This window comes from Saccostrea cucullata, unplaced genomic scaffold, assembly GCF_032062105.1.
Source record: "Saccostrea cucullata isolate Sc308-1 unplaced genomic scaffold, CSIRO_AGI_Scuc_v1 ctg356, whole genome shotgun sequence".
In the NCBI taxonomy this organism is placed as follows: domain Eukaryota; kingdom Metazoa; phylum Mollusca; class Bivalvia; order Ostreida; family Ostreidae; genus Saccostrea; species Saccostrea cuccullata.
The window spans coordinates 1,034,671-1,052,624 of NW_026918279.1; the positions used below are offsets into that span (position 1 = coordinate 1,034,671).

Consider the following 17,954-nt stretch of genomic DNA (forward strand, 5'->3'; position numbering starts at 1 on the left):
ATCTAGAAGTGTTCCTAAGTTCCAACCTCTCCGGTCTAAAAGTGTTCTGAAATTCCAAGACTTTGTCTAGAAGTGTTCCTAAATCCCAATCTTTCAAGTGGAAAAGTTTTCTGAAATCCCAGCTCCCAGCTCTCCAGTCTTAAAGTGTTCTGAAATCCCAATCTTTCAGGTGTAGAAGTGTTCTGAAATCCCAACCTTTCAGGTCTACAAGTGTTCTTAAATCCCAACCTTTCAGGTCTACAAGTGTTCTTAAATCCCAACCTTTCAGTTCTAGAAGTGTTCTGAAATCCCAGTCTTTCGGGTCTAGAAGTGTTCTGAAATCCCAACCTTTCAGGTCTACAAGTGTTCTTAAATCCCAGCCTTTCAGTTCTAGAAGCGTTCTGAAATCCCAATCTTTTGGGTCTACAAGTGTAATGAAATCCCAACCTTTCAGGTCTATAAGTGTTCTGAAATCCCAACCTTTCAGGTCTACAAGTGTTCTTAAATCCCAACTTTCAGGTCTACAAGTGTTCTTAAATCCCAACCTTTCAGTTCTAGAAGTGTTCTGAAATCCAAGTCTTTCGGGTCTAGAAGTGTTCTGAAATCCCAACCTTTCAGGTCTACAAGTGTTCTTAAATCCCAGCCTTTCAGTTCTAGAAGCGTTCTGAAATCCCAATCTTTTGGGTCTACAAGTGTTCTGAAATCCCAACCTTTCAGGTCTACAAATGTTCTGAAATCCCAACCTTTCAGGTCTACAAGTGTTCTTAAATCCCAACCTTTCAGTTCTAGAAGTGTTCTGAAATCCCAATCTTTCGGGTCTACAAGTGTTCTTAAATCCCAGCCTTTCAGTTCTAGAAGCGTTCTGAAATCCCAATCTTTTGGGTCTACAAGTGTTCTGAAATCCCAACATTTCAGGTCTACAAATGTTCTGAAATCCCAACCTTTCAGGTCTACAAGTGTTCTTAAATCCCAACCTTTCAGTTCTAGAAGTGTTCTGAAATCCCAATCTTTCGGGTCTACAAGTGTTCTGAAATCCCAACCTTACAGGTCTACAAGTGTTCTGAAATTCCAACCTTTTAGGTCTAGGAAATCCCGCTGAAAGTTACTCCTTTTTCTCTGTACATCTGTATTGCTTGGGCTTTTAATCCGAAGCTTTAATTTCACAGATCAAGTATATTACTCTTCTTAATAACGTTGAGATTACACTTCAATTGAAACCTCAGAAAAATTGTCTTTTAAACAGCAGTCAAACTCAGATTTATTGAAATGCATTTGTCCAACGAACCTTTCTGTCATATTCATATGCAGATGAAACATGTGGAGATATGAACTGTATTCAAGATCAAAAATCCAAAAAATATTACGAAATATGAACAGAGCAAACACGGACCTCCGAAACATCAGAGGTGGGATCAGGTGCCATGGAGCAGTGAGCATGCCCTGTTGACCGGTCACACCCGCCGTGTGCTCCTTGTCAGGACCGGAAAATAACGGAAAAATTCTTCGTCAATTCAGTGTTAAAATGAATTTACAATTAGTATGAAAAACGTCAGTCAGCTTTTGACTCAATGATAAATTGTATTTGCTGACAAGGTCATTGTATCATCCATAAAACTTACGAAATGAAAAAAAAAGCAATCTATTGTTTAATAAAAAAAGTGTTTGATTTATTTGGACGCATTTCAATGTGGTAAAATTAGTAAACTCTTAATTAATTTTATCCCTGCAAATTGAATCTACAGCAAGTCATTGTTCTGAAGAAGTCGATTTTTTTTACAGAGAGTGCGCAGATTGTAAGGTTGTTGACTCTTTTTTCAAAAGGCAAAACTAATATTTCTACCTCTGACTTTTTATTGCAGCCCGGAGGGGTGGGCTGCTCTACATGTATATACATATAAGTTTAAGAGTTGGTGTATGGGGATTGGGTGGGAGAAGTTATTCAGAATTAAAGGTTTTCTAAATATTAAAAAGATTGCTAATCATAAATCAATGTTCTTTCCCTTTATAAATTACGAGAAACATAATATATTTACTTCCATAAAGTGAATCTGTAAAAATATGTTTTTCATATTCAATATATAAAGTTGCTTATCAGTTACTATCGACAAAACGACATGCCCCCCCCCCCCCTTTTTTTTTTAGAACATCGAAGTTTACTTATCGCAACGTACTCTACACAGTTCGTGTTTTATATTCTAAAAGTGAAATACATTTTTGATTCTTTTTGATTCTTTTATATTATTTTTGAAATACATTTCTGGTTTCAATTAATATTTTATGCAGCCAATATGTACTCGAGGAATCGATAAAGTTTAAAAGGGTATCGTTTTTGTTTGATTTTCATCCGACTATAAGTTTTCATAATTTTCTCCATCATTTAGACGCATGCCTTTTCACACATATCGAAGCTGTTTGATGATAAAGACTCATTTCCATTGTTGACTTTATTTATTTCCCGGGCGACGATTGATGGATACATAAATGTTTTCTTGTTACAAATTGTAATGACGGTGTGGAGGTAGGGCGTTGTTGAGCTGTTATTCGTCTTTAAACCGAAGACAAATTCCTATATAATACGTTAAAGTAGTTTCTACTTTATTATTGTTCTCCTACTCATCTTGTTTACAACACTAGCAATAATCATTATGTTGGGTTTTTCTGCCGAAAGAATGAATTTTCGGAATTAATTTAATAGCATTTTTACTTGGTGGATAAAAATGCCCTCTTTTCTGTTTAAGTTATAAAATACGAAGACAAGAATTGAAAGGATTTTTTGACAAAAATATCAGTGTAAATTTTATCTAGCATTTGTATTCTAATTTCAATGATGCTTCATATTTCACTCATCAGTACACATAAAAATAGTTACATTCTTTTTCGCCAGTCTTTCGTATTTTGTTACTATTCTTGAATTCACGTTTGAGAAAAATAAATTGAATGAGCTCCATTAAAAAATGCAACAATATGTAGCTTTCACATTTAAAATCAATCAAATAACAACATATTTATAAAGAAAAAAAAAACATTTTTATAAACATCCAAAACACTTGTAATATTATGTTTTAAGCAAGCAGTCAATCTTTTACCTTGAAAATTTATGTTGTCGTTGGTCTTATAAAATGAATGAAAAGAACAGATAAATCAAGATGGATTATTATTCAAAGTTACAGACACAAAAAATATCGGAAAAAATCCTGATTAGTCTTCTCGTAATAGGGGTATATATATACACTTCACATCTATAGATCTTTGTTGAAAAGTCATTATTCTAGCTCATTTCATTTAGAAATGATCTTATATTTTTTCATTGATCGATTCCGGGTTTCAAAGAAAATGTGGATGAAAAACTTCATCAATGCGCGTAGTACATTAATAAAGAAGCTTTCTGTCCAGGTCTTCTTTGATTTTTGGTGTAAATCTTGAAATACAATTTAAAAAAACATTGTAAAAATTAAAAATTTTCAAAAAGATATGCTGAAATATTTCATGACACTCGCTCTCCACCCACCGATCGACCTGACACAATTCTTCAGTCAGGAAGGAAATACTAATGTAATACTATATAAACACTGCATGTTGTTATTGACAAATAAGTTGATAAAACAAGAATATCAGCAGTCTGGCATAAAGTCATCGTAAATTTGTAAATTTCTTGAATTCAATGACATTATCAGGAAACACTTTATCAATGAGTCAAATGCTGACTGACGTTTTCATACTAAATGTTAGTCCATTATTTACACACTGAATTGACAACGGATTTTTCTGTTATTTCCTGATCATGACAAGGAGGATGTGACCGGTCGGCAGGGGATGCTAACTTCTCCATTGCACCTGATCCCACTTCTAAATGTTTTGGAGGTCCGTTTTTGCTCTACTCCTCTTTTGCATTATTTTATGGCTCAGGAGTTTCGAAAATAAATCATCATATATGCTCGTATATTGATGAAAAATGTACTAAAGAGTAGTGAAAATTTTATAGTGCGAAATGATGATTATTTTTCAATATAGGCAACTTTTCCGGACACCCCTGGTTTTTTGATTATTCTTTAGAATTTTTCTTTCAAACTGTATTTTCCCCATGAATTTTTTTTTTGGCAAAGGTAAAAATCTCACCTGAGAGGTGAAATTTACCTATAACAAACTTAAGGTATCTAAAAATCTTTGTGGCTTTGTGATAAACATGACTTTTATGTGAAAAAAGAGTTTGACGGGCACCTACATGTAGTTGCCACTTTGGAAGTGGCTCAGTTTTTTATGAATATAGAATTAAAAAAAATTACTGTATGCATAGATATTAAGTCGACTGTATAAAAAAGGTTGTCAATAGGTCACAGTTATTGACTTGTAATGGCATATGAGTTGTTTTCATTTTTCATATTAAAAAGTGTCTTTTCTTATATCTCAGCCTAACAAACGATTTTCATTAAAGACAATAACTAGTAGTTTTTTGTTTCTTCCGGGGTAAAATTGACAATATGAAATATTTGTTGTATTAATATTTTATATCTAATTAGACGGTTGCTGAACAAATGTGAACTTATAAAAGAATATTTATAGGCTTTTTATTAGATAGCGACTCAAATAAAAGATATCCACAATGGAAATATTAATTTTTCATTCCAAAAGGTGTTTTCTTCTTTTGATGCATTGAAATAAAATTGTTGTAAATATTTTGTTCTGTGTTTGTACTATACTCTATTGTAATAAAATATCATATATAGTGCATTCTCCTAAAATGTATGATTGATTAATTACATGTTGTTTAACGTCCGTGTCGAGAATTTTTCACTCATATGGAGACGCCACCCACTTGCCGGTGGAGAGCTACAATTTTTTTCCCACTCTCGGCACTCAGGGATAAATGAACAGGGATGGGTCTTTTTCGTGACAGCACCTACTGCGACACATGTCCTCGGTTTATACGAACTCATACAAAGGACCGCTCTCCACGTCCAACAGTGGGATTCGAAAGGATCCTAAAATACATGTATATATATGTATATGAAATAATGATTAAAAAATTATAATAATAATGTAGAGAGAAATTTCAAATTTTATATAGATAATAACGTTTTTCATCATTTAGTTTTGAAAAAATCCTAGATTCTGAAATAATGATCATTTGTTCAAAGAAATATAGTTACTGTGTATTAGTCAATATATAGCTATATGTTTCAAAGATAAGGTTATGGATACTTAAAAATTACCTATGAACATAAAGGTCAAAATGAGAAAACCTTTCCAGTAAGAACTCTTTCCATAAGTGTTCTTTCACTTAAGCTACCAGGCTTCTTAGTAGTTCTCCCAGACTGATATATTGGTGTTGTGTACGCTCTTGGGATTGCAAGTAAAAGTCTAACAAGTGGAACAAGCATGTTTATTGTGTAGCTTTGCTGGTCGGTCAGGCAGGATTGATATATGTGTTAATAGAACAGCTAACTACTGTTTAGGGGTTTCGTGCCGGAATCTTGTTGTAATCGGTTGTATTTACTAATCGGATGCCTGATACACAAAACGTACTCTTAGATAGAATATAAAGATGATGAATAGTTAACAAGAAGTTCAAAAGTTTATTAAACGATTCTTTTTGGGAGCACATCAGAGGTAGGATCACGTGCAATGGAGAAGTAAGCCTCCCATGACAACTGGCCCCACCCAGCGTATGCTTCTTTTCATAAACGGACAGACAAAAAAATTAATCCCTTGACAGTTCATTGTTTAAATAATGGCTGCCATTTATATAAAAACTTCAGTTTGCATTCGATCGACTTAATAAGAGATGGGACTGGTTGACAGGGAGGAGAGCAAACACAGACCTCTAAATCACCAGAGGTGGGATCAGAAGGCATGTAGGAGTAAGTATACACTGTGAACCGGTCACATCCAACATGTTCTTCTTGATATTACCAGAAAAAACGAATAAAAATCCGTAGACAATTAATTTTGAGATATTGGTATAACAATTTGTAAGAAAAGTCGATAAAACTTAAACCTATTCATACATGATATTTTCTGATAAGGTCATTGTATTGACCCTAGAATAAATGTTGACTTTAAATGAGTCTATTTTATCTATGTTTCATCAGCTTCAAATCCTCGTTTTATAAATTTTGTTCTTGTAGAGTTTGTTCTTGCGTATCAAATCAGTCTGAAAACAAAAATCTATTTGAAGCAAATACAGTAATACTATATTAAAAAACCATATTTAAATGTCATTACTCCCTCTGAAATGTTCATTTAAAATGAAGGATGATGGAGATAACGAACAGTATTCAATATCAAAGTCCATAAAATAATACAAATCAGGAGCAGAGCAAACATGGACCTCCAAATTACCAGAGGTGGGATCAGGTGCCATGGAGGAGTGAGCGTCCCCTGTCGACCGGTCGCACGCGCCTTGTGCTCCTTGGCATTAAAAATAACGGATTAATCCGTCGTCCATTCAGTGTATAAATAATGGCCTAACAATTTGTATGAACAAAGTTTGCTGTTTCTAAATGTACAGTTTAGGCTTTCTCTATGTATATCTACTAGCCTTTACTAGTTGTGGATAAATTGGGAAGATGTTTTACAAAAGTCATTTTACTTAGACATTTCTTTATTTGATTCATTTATTTATTAAAAGATACCATAAATTAAAATGATAAATAAAAAAGTCACAATGATATTTTCTAACAAAAAAATCTAACAAATTTGACAAATTAATTTTATGGCACATCAGAACTAAATTTACAAGAAATCGTGATTGTAAACAATTGTATTGCAAAATAAGATAAAATATTGCACAATATCACCAAAAAATATATAAAGGAACACGATCATGGGCAACTTAATGCACGCTTCAAATATAAATTCAAAACTCTTCTTCTATAGCTTAAGCGGTTTCTGATACTTTTTAAACAAAACAATATGTTTTTTTATTATTTTAAACAAATTAAATCGTTTGAAAAATGAAAGTAGTAAAATACATTAAATATATCAATAGACCATAAAAGTTTTGGTTAAAAAACATTTATTGAGTTTTTACGCTTTTTTGTTCGTCATTCATCGTCTATCTATCTATCAGGATAAATAGTTTTGTAAACCTCGTGGCATTGCAGCTCTCTAAAATAATCACTTTGCATTGAAAGTAAAAAAAAATCTTTTTTACAATTATAACTATAAAAATCATGTAAGTCAAAACAAAAAAAAGTTACTCCAATTTTGACTATAAACTCTCAATCGCTGAGCTAGCAAGGATATATCAGAGTTGAACTTAATAACAACACATATTCTTATGGCATCATGTAACAAAAAGACAAAAGCAGGGGCAAATGGAGGAAAATTCAATAAACATCAGTGTTTTGCAGTTGAATGTGGAACCTATTTCACACTAAAAACAGGATATTTTGATAATACAAAAAAATCTTGACTAGTGAGATAAATTCAACATAAACTACAAGACATTGAATATTTAAAACGAATTCAAAAAGAATATCTCTCATTAGAAAACAATTGTAAACGACGTAATAGTTATGTAAACGCATAGATACACTCCCACACAAATTAATAAAAACGTATAAAATAGATCGTTAAAACAAGTAAATTTACTTAACCTTTTAAATATTCGCACAATGATTTAATGAACACATAGTAATTGACAATAGTATATCTCTAATAAAAATAGTAAACTCTGTTAATCGACTCTAAAATAAATGAAAACAAAATATCGTTTAAATTCGGACTAACACGATGTAAAAATTCGATTTCCTCATTACGTTTTTTCACCATCTAACAACAAGGCATTAGCAAACCAGAGACAGGTGGTTGGTATCTTGCTATATTGCATGTTACACTTTCTTTAGGCATTTATTTTATCCATGTGGGGCACATCACAAAACTCATATAATGAAAAACATTCCTTTGAAGTCATTAAAATAGGCTAACATTATCTGCACAGTCTCTAGTGTATAAGCTTTCATTTCCCCCCTTTACATTAATTACAATTGCGCGACGCAGGAAATGAACTGACTGAGAGTATCCAGCAAACCAAGAAACCCCACATAATCCAGGAAGCTTGAAATAATCCCGGAATAATGAAAAAGGTCATTAGAACCCGATTTGAAAATTCACTGGCTTACATGTGTTAAAAACTTTCCTCTGTTCTGAGCTTTTGGTTTATTGAAAACTTACTTTGTTAATACTTATGCTTCTGTGAGAACTTGTGCATCAACTCTTTCAGCCAACACAACTGAATATGCATCCTTTATCTCTTCTTAGAGATTGTTTTTCAATGAATATTAAAATAAAGTTCCAAAAAGTATTTAGCACAATAATTCAAGCATGCAGACATTCATTATAAAATAAACGACAAGCACAATATGCATTTGTGTCAACAAGCAATATCTATCTTCATTACACTTGATCCTTACGTCGCGGGTTCGAATCCCATGTGGGATATAGTGACCAGTCCTTTGGATGAGACCGTATAAACCGAGGTACCATGTCACAGAGGGTGCTGGTACGAAAAAGATCCCTCATTGCTCAATGATCCTGAGTGCCGATTATAGGACAAAATTTGCAGCTCTCCACCTGCAAATGGTGGCATCTCCATATGAGTGAAAGATTTTTGAAAGGAACGTTAAACAACATACATACAACCAATCGATTAATCTTTCTTCATTACATGTAGATTCACTATTCAAATTAGTGGTTAGTGATTGATAACATGTTTTTGAATAAAGAAATCTTTGCGTAAAAATTCGTTTAAAGAGTTAATAATATTTTAAGACAACATAATGTCAATTTGAAAGGAAAAGTAAAATAATCTAGTTATTAGAACCCGTTACAATTCTCTTTGATGATTTTTGGTGTTTATAGGGTTTTCTCGATATATAAGAATGCCAAAAAAGAAAAGGTCATTCAATATAAAACACATTTCATTCCATCGTATTCATGTATCATTTTCACAAATGACTTGAATAGATAAATTGCACCTAGAAAATTAATGCCCAGTGCAATTTTCCATCATTTCTTTGGCAATTCTAAGTAATAAAAAGAACATTAAATCAAGTATCTGCTTCAAACACTTTGAAGATTTTAAGCATTTACACGATATTGTCGACAAAGAAAGCCAAAAAGAAAATGATTTTCAGTATAAACTGTCCTTCATTTTTTCTTTTATTCATAAATCATCCTCAACAATGATTTTAATGTTACAGTTTACATAAAAAATGACGCCCAATGCAATAATTTCCATTATTTCTTTGGCAATCCTTCATATGTAAGACTTAGAGTGTAAAAACTCTCTGTAGGCTACTTTTCTGGTAGATGCAAGGATGGGATTCGTAGAATAATGTCCGTTCACACGTCAAGAGTGATGCAAGATTTTTTTCCATCGAGAAAAAAAGCTGTTTTTTTTTCATCGAAAAAAAAGCTGTCATTTACTTTCTTGCTCACTCCCACTTCTTTCTTCAATATCAGACGGAATTGTCCTTGGTAATATCACCATGGGGATCGAGTTTTTATATTCGGACACGTGCGACATGGAGACTATTTCTGTTCCTCCATTCCCGTTCTCGTCTTGACATTCACCAACACGTGTTTGAATGCATCGGTCCACCATGTCTGAGGCATTGCTGTTTCCCTCCACATGGAGCTGAGCACAGGGACAGTAATTACTGACAAACGGAAAGGTTCGCCTAAACGCTTTCCGGAATCCGTCGTTGAGGAAAGCGTAAACAAATGGATTTACGACCGAATTGGCGTAGGATAATGTGTGACTGATCATTTTGAGCACATAGACTGATGTTGTCCTAGGGAAGTTTGGGTTAAATATTCGAATTAATTGAAATATATGAACTGGAAGCCAACATACTGCAAACAACAGAACCACAATAAAGACCATCCGGGTAACTTTCCCCCTACGCCTCGTTTGCGATCTTCTTGACAATGGGATACTACTGTTTAAATCATCCTGTGAATCAATATAAAAAGAGAACGATGAGTTATTTCAAAGCAATTCATTACATGAATCTTCTAAACCATAAATATCAATAGTTATTAAAAATTAATTCAATTCATATTTAGGTTGAAGTAAGATATATCGAACACTTTGGAACATAGCACAAAAATAAGCAACATAAATAGTTAGTTATTTTAGACACATTTAGGCGAAAGCAAAACTAACCAGATTCTGAATATTAAACAACTGAATCATATAATATATCAACTTTCTACTGCAGTTTTATAGAAAGTAAACAGGTTCAATATTCAAAATATGTTTTTCCATACTCCTCCTTGGCACCTGGTCCCACCTCTGATGTTTTGGAGGTCCGTGTTTGCTCTGTTCCAATTTGTGTTGTTTTATGGACTTTTGAACTTGTTATCTCCATATATTTCTCGTTTAAAGTCATCATTTCGTAAGTTCTGTGATCGATAACATGACCTTGTCAGCAAATACAATTTATCTTTCAGTCAAATGCTGACTGACGTTTTTCATAATAGTTGTTAGTCCATTATTTATGCACTGAATTTTCCGTTGTTTCCCGATCATGATAAGGAGCATACAGCGGTTGTGACCAGTCGGCAGGGGCTGCAAACTCTTCCATGGCACCTGATCCCACCTCTGATGTTTTGGAGGTCCGTGTTTGCTCTGCTCCTGTTTTGTATTGTTTTATGGACTTTGATATTGAATACTGTTCGTTATCTCCATATCCTTCACGTAAAGCTTAAAATTCTTGATTGTAAATCAATTACTGCATAATTTGTCAATTGTTATATTAATTTTGGAAATTGTAAGATCCCAAATAGCCTATCATTTCTAAAATTTAAATGCAGGTTGTATTTGAATAATATTATATCATTTTTTTTTTAGAATTCCGATTTGTCTAATGTGCTGGAAATTGCATTATTTTGTAAATTAAAGCAAATTTGCATTATTATAACGTATATAAATGAATACAAAGGGGATTCCTTTATTTGTGTCAAATTCTTTCGCGTTTAATATTTAAAAAAAAAACTAATCTGATGAAGTAAGTTTCGTACGAATACGCAAGCCGTATGATTCGCCCACTTGGCGTAGTGGTAGAGCGTTTGCTCAAGCGTCACAGACTAAGAAGTTCCCACTTCGTGACGTTGAGGCCTTTCCTTCAGATAAGAATGTGAAAATCGAGTTATTGTCTAGAAGTAGGTACTAACACGATTTAAAAAAAACCCTCACTGCTAAAAAGGCATAACTGCCGAGAACATGTATAAATATGCATCCCTTCATTGGTAAGTTTGGGCTTCTTAATTTCTTAATTTGAGTGAAAAATTCTCGAAGGGGCGTTAAACATCCAAGCAATTTTCCAAGGGACCATTTAAAAAAGCCATACAAATCAAGCCATATGAATGTATGACCATAAGCAATCTCTAAAACCGTTTGTAAATACTATGGTCGGTTACCAAAAAGAAGGTGGTATTACATCCGCAGGATTTTAAACCTTGGCTAACAAGAATAGTAGACATACATCTCTCTCTTAAACAAATACAAAAGGGTTTTTGTCTCTATTAATCATCTTGGCTTAGTAAAAGTTAGTATTCTTTTCAATCTTATATCAATTAATTGTATATTTATTCTAAAGCAAGCCTTCTTTCACAGTATGCATGATAGAAACTCCATCGCTGATGGGATATTTATTCCTTGTTTTTTTCTTGGCAATTGCTTGATCGGCGGAACAAATAAAGGTTTATATAAATAACAGAGTTGGAAATTCAAGCCTTTTGCCTTCCCAAGTAGTTGTGATAAATGATTAATACAAGTAATGGTGTATCTAAAAATCTTATATAAAGAAAAACTTATTGTTCTTGAACTTGGTGATTGAACATATGTAGCCAGAGCTGTGTTTATTTCAGAATTATAGCAAGTATTCTTTGTTACGTTTTTTTCTTTATGTGTGGGTTAACTTTGCTTTACTGTTGTTTTTTTTTCTCTCCATGGATTTGGCATTGTTTAAAGCTATTTTAATTTCCATGTTAATACACTTAAAACTCTGTTTACTGTACTTAAGCAAGTGCCAAATAGAAGTTAACGTTATTATTTAAGGTATTACAAAAATTCACTGGTAACAAAAGACGTACATTCAAAGACGTTAGGGCAGATTATTTATAAAATTGTAGCTTAAATGTACAAAAAGGAAGCTTTCAAAACAAAGATTTGAATCTGCATAGTAAATTGATTAGTTTTTTTTTTTTACCAAAATTACCTTAAACTGGTTTACAGTACTACATCTGTAGATATGCTTGATTTGAAATATATTTGCAAAGCAGCAATTGTAAACCTAAGAAAAATATTTGATTTTCTTTGTAAACAAATGAATTTTATGATCTATTTGCATTAATTTGCATTAAATATTTCATTTGCAGTAAATTAATGGGAAGCTCAATAGCTTGGCCTAATCTAATGTGTATTTAATTGCGTTAACGTGACAGCTAATGCAAAGTAAACTTATGCCCATTAAAATTTCATTGCTTTAATGAAGCTATTTAAAACACAACACCTTAAGCAAAGCCGAGGCATGCTTTGTATCTGAATTTCTGCAAACGATTAGACTGATAAATAAAAATATCTAATATCAAAAACTTATAAAAGTTCCTAAAAATATACATGTAAATTAGTTGCTGTAATATTATGTTATGGGTAGGGGTAACTATGGCAACATACCCAAAAAGATTCATTTTTGAACATGTTCGTAATCCAATTAGTGAATTTTTGAAATATGGGTATATCGAACCGTATTCTATCTCATGTACCTAAAACAGTACAAATCAGGAGCAGAGCAAACACGGACCTCTAAATATCAGAGGTGGAATAGAGTACCTTGGGGGAGTGAACATCCGCTAACGAACAGTCACACCCACCGCGTGCTCCTTGTCATAATAATTGTCTAACTAAAACATTCTCTAACATTGTATCGAGCGTAGACTTTGCAAAATAATGAATCTAAACAAAAATGTTGAAAATATTGTGTCATAGACTTGTTTTTAAATAGCCTGCCTCGTTTTAGAAAATGTTCGTATGTAGAGCGTGCTCTTTCGTATCATATCAGCTATGAGACATAAAACTCATTACTCATCTCAGGTTGACACAGTTTCAATGACGTTTTACAATTTCACTTAAAAATAATGAATATTTCACTATCATAAAATAAACTGATGAAACATATGGAATTAAGGAACAGTATTCAAAAGTAAAGGTCCATAAAACAACACAAAAGCAGAGCAAACATGGACCTCCAAAACATCGGAAGACGGATTAGGTGCCATGGAGGGGTGAGCATCCCCTGCCAACCAGGCACACCCGCCTTGTGCTCCTTGTCATGATCGGAAAATAACGGCTAACATGCACGTTCTTGAAAATTTAAAATCCATTTATTCTAAATCGTTAGAGCAAACATGGATATTTTAGAAAGTGGTTACCACGATGTTAACTTTGTTGAAAATGTTTTTGTTTTATCAAGTGAGTTCAATTTAACTCATAGCACGAACTTACATTGCTGGTGTACTCAATTTTATATTTAGTTTTCCAGATAAGAATTTTCAAAATTTTTACTAATCAGAACAATTTTTTTCTATTCTTTTTTTGATATTAAAAATATAATAATGCTATTAGAAAGGGTAAGGATGTCTGTTAAGTAAAAGGAACCTGAAATTGTAGTACTTTTATTTTTTCATAAAGTCTTATATAATATATCGGTCTTCAATGCTCTAGAAAATAATAAGTAATGATATTAGAAGACATTGTCATTACATATGAGTCAAAGCCCCTATGATGCAATTCCAGTTGTATTTATTAAATGGTTAACAGAGACTTATAAATATATTTCTTTACAGCAAAATGGCCAATGCGTTTTTTGGGGGAAGCGGTTTATTTGGTCTGAAAGACTTTATTCAAAGTAGGGAAAAATCTTAAATATACCTCGCCATTACCAAGGCAACCGAAACACCTTGCGACTAAATTTTGATTGAAATATGATTGGGCTATATCCAAATAAGGCTAAGTGTTACAGAGAAAGCTGTTAAATAAACTTTTTACCATATTTCTGCGCTATAAAATAATGAATCCTACGCTAAAACAACAACTGCAATGGCAAATTTTGAAAGTTAATAAATAATGAAAATTATTTTGTGAAAGGATTTTATATTGACCCAAGAAAGCATTTCCAAACCCTTTAACGCGTAAAACAAAAATTGGTCAAATATGTCGAATTTCTAATATGCTCCCAAAGATGACCCAAGAAAGAATTTATGCTTAAAATATATATTGAAATATAAACATAACAATCAATAAGTCAATCTACAGATTTTCTTGAAGTGTGTGTAAAGGAGAGAGAGAAAAAAGGTAAATCTGAATCTGAATATCACTGAATCGCAAATGCCTTCACAATAATGAATTTTTCATACAGATGAAAAATAAATTGAGCAAAATGTATCATCTTTGAATGTCTATTAATGCACAGGGCAAACATACTTTTATGCATAGTGCAAACAATTATTACTTAAAGCTAAGCCAATAAATTAATTATATAGAAAGCAAAAAAGTAAAGAAATCAAAATAAAAATGCTACATGCCTGTGGAAGATTGAGAAAAATCACCTCAGTTTTGATACTGGGCATGTACGAGTGTCTGTTCCTGGTCCAGAGGTTCCTCAGAATCTGTGTGTAGCAGACGACAATGATTCCCAGGGGGTTGACGTAGGTCGTGAAAATCACAATGAGGGACACCAGCTTGTCCTTTTCCTCGTCACCCCAGGCCGGGACACAGAAGAGTTTATTCTGCTGAATATCTTCCTTGTGGTACATGGCGAAAGGGATTGATATAAGAAAGGAAACTGAAAATAGAGAAAAAAAACTGTTTTGAAATTTATCTTCTGTTATTTTGTATAAGACATGGAAGTTTTTAAAATGTATCTTTTCATATTTTGTTTAAGGCATAAATTAATAAATAATTCTTTATTACAGTATCCAAGTATATGAATAAGTCTCGTAATCAGAAAAAAAAATCTTTAGAGTGAACTGAAAGTTAAGATGGGTGAATAATTTTGATGATGATTTCCATTAAAATTGATATGATTGGTGTCTACTCCATGTTTAGAAAAAAAGAAAATAAAAGGATTTGTTTCAAATTTACGAGTTTTTGACCGGGAAATATTTAACTCTTTAATTTATAATTTAAAAAGTCTCAAAATGAAGCTTGAAATTTAAATCTTTTCATGCAACAATTTTCATTATATGCCTCTCAGTGAGCTTCAAGGTTCTTTAAACTTCTCAGAAAGGCTTAATTAAAAGTAGAATTTTTTATTCCGAAAAAGCATTTTTAGATACCAATGTTTATTAACATGATATGAAATTAGAAGTGAATTATGGAGCTTTGCAAAGAACCTTGGAGCACATTGAGAGGCATATAATGAAAATTTTATGAAAATATTTAATTAAAGACTTTTTGAATTAAATTATGAATTAAAGAGTTGTCCTTCCTGGCTGAGGGTCGGTGTCCCTTAACTGTGATTTTCTCGTTGGGAAACTACAGGAATATTTCAACCATCCCAATGTATGTGAGGAGGAACATTTTATGTATTCTAGTGTGTTAATGTGACATTATTAACCTCTTCAAATTGCCTGCCTTTCTATTAACGAATATGTCGCTTTTAATGCCAGGGTTTCATTGGAGGTGCCGAAGTGTTAATTGATTGAAGGCGATTCAATTCCATTGCGGCCCTCGTATTTATCAATTGACTGATTACCTTTCTGACTTATTTCTAAATGTCTGAATAAAATGTGAAGATAATGAACAATTATCGTGCTCAAATGCCCAATCAAACAGTGCAAATTGTAAAGGGTAAGAAAACCAAGGAACTCAAAGTTGGGATCATGTGTCGTGTGCATCATAGTGTACCCTAGGGAACGCATTGATTTTCAGGCTTTCTGTCTTTTAAATATATAAATAACACAGTTCTATTTTATGTCGCATTGTAATTTTCTCTTTCTTGAAGATTTGAAAAAATCTCGCTGCATTTGTTCCCAAAGAACTTGTAACCATATTGGGAATCTAAGGGGATTTCATCAACATGCATATTGACTTCTGCTAGAATATGAAAAGGAAATTTGGCAATAATAGTACTCAAATGGTGATGAAAATAGATCTTCAAATGTATTTTTAAAGGATTGCCTGTTGCTTATTCTTTCAATCCAATTGAAGAACATTATTACCATCGAGCATAATACCTTCTGTTCCAATTAAAGAAAAAAATATTCGTATCTAGAGACACATCATATTAACATGTATGGCATTCCCTGAACGTTTGAAATATGGAAGTTCACGTAAAGGCATACAAAGAATCACTTTATCAAATTCGAATTTAATTATGTCTCATTTTTATTTCCATGAAGGGAGAATCCTAGAGTAGAAATGCAAAATAACAATTGATTTTACTGGGAAAATCTATGGTTTTTATCATCATAAAATTCATATTAGGCCCAGCGGAGGCGATCTTTCCCAATTTTTCTTTTTAAAGACCATTAAAAATCGTCAGGGAAAGCGGAAGTTGAAACAGGAATAAAGATTTTTGCATGTCATTAATCAATGCATAATTTGCATTTCTTTTATGTATTTTTCTTCATTCATCTCTGTGAAAATGACAAAGCAAGACATATTATGGATCACATTAAAACATCAAATAAGCATTGTTATTTTTTATATTAAATGCAAAAATAAATGAGGTGAAAGAAAATGAAGGCGAAAAGCGAATCCTACTTATTAATTTTCATATAAAATTTTGATTATGACACATAAAGATGATATGGCTCTTTGAAATAACGTTTAATGTTCTTTATATAAAACTTGCCACCAATCCGTTTGTTTTTACTAGAGAACCTAATTTTGCATAATTTGGTTTCAAAGAAAATTCTAGCGGTTTTTGTCTTCTTAAAAGTGATGTTTTGTGCACCTTTCTCTCTCTTGATCTATAAACTCGAACTAACCTAATATGGCCAATTTCCGATAAAACGCCATGCAGGCCAACTGTCTACGCAGGCAAAATCTGATTCCATACGATCACTTATTTGTTATTGTTCCATTGAGCAGCGACACCTCAAAGTCTTTAAATATTTAAGTTTTGTTGTTATTTTCATTATTATTTGTTGTTTGTTATTGCTTAAATTGTAATTAACGGCTTTTTGTTAATGATTTCTGATTTTACTTACAGTGATTGTTATTGTTAAGAGTTTGCATATAACATTGATTCATACATCTTGTATTCCAGATGGCGATTTGTTAATCCTATCTTAAATGGTATCATTCTTAAAATACATGTAATTCTATGAAACTGTATGTTTTATGCTTATTGATTTAAGTATTCTCTGCTATTACAATAAATACTGTAAACAAGCTTTTATTCGCGTAAGAGAAATATTTGCGAGTTTCGCGACCTATTCTAACTCGCGAATATTAATCGCCGCGAACCATTTATTTTGCATGTATTTGTTGAGAATGTTTCCTCCGTCGCGAAAATTAATCCTCGCAGATTGATTTTAATCGACGAATCGAGAATAAAACTTGACGTGAATAATAGTTGGTTTACAGTAGTCATCCCAAGTGTAATACATGTATTCATTGTGAAATCCCCAAAAGGAACATTAAATGATCAGATGTCCTTCAAGAATTATAAGTTACAATATACTTTTCACATATAAAAGAACAAGCGGTGTTGCGGTATTTCACTACAGACAGACATACGGACAAATATACCTGCCCAGACCATCAGACTAACAATAGTAGAGGTCCGGCGTGAGCGCCAGTTCATTGAGCTGACGGCGTTGACAATGGCGTGGTATCTGTCTATCGTCAAGGCAGTCAGGGTGAAGCACGTGGCATGAAGAGTCACCTGAAATTATAATATTTCATATTAAACAGTTGAAATTATTTATATATTTTCTAGGGGACAACTAAGTGGCTT

General features: G+C 32.7%; 1 protein-coding gene across 2 annotated transcripts in view; it reads right to left on the bottom strand.

The window, feature by feature from the left end:
• Window positions 1-7,475: 7,475 nt before the first annotated feature.
• Window positions 7,476-17,954, bottom strand: part of LOC134262099 (galanin receptor 2a-like) — a 51,231-nt gene continuing 40,752 nt past the window's right edge. The window contains exons 2-4 of one of the 2 annotated variants that reach the window (XM_062744492.1): window positions 17,747-17,882; window positions 14,572-14,831; window positions 7,476-9,937 (exon numbers count right to left, since the gene is read on the bottom strand). In XM_062744492.1, coding sequence (XP_062600476.1) covers window positions 9,401-9,937; window positions 14,572-14,831; window positions 17,747-17,882 — 933 coding nt within the window. In that variant the 3' untranslated portion in view covers window positions 7,476-9,400. The remainder of the gene's footprint in view (window positions 9,938-14,571; window positions 14,832-17,746; window positions 17,883-17,954) is intronic. The other variant, XM_062744496.1, reaches the window with a different exon arrangement.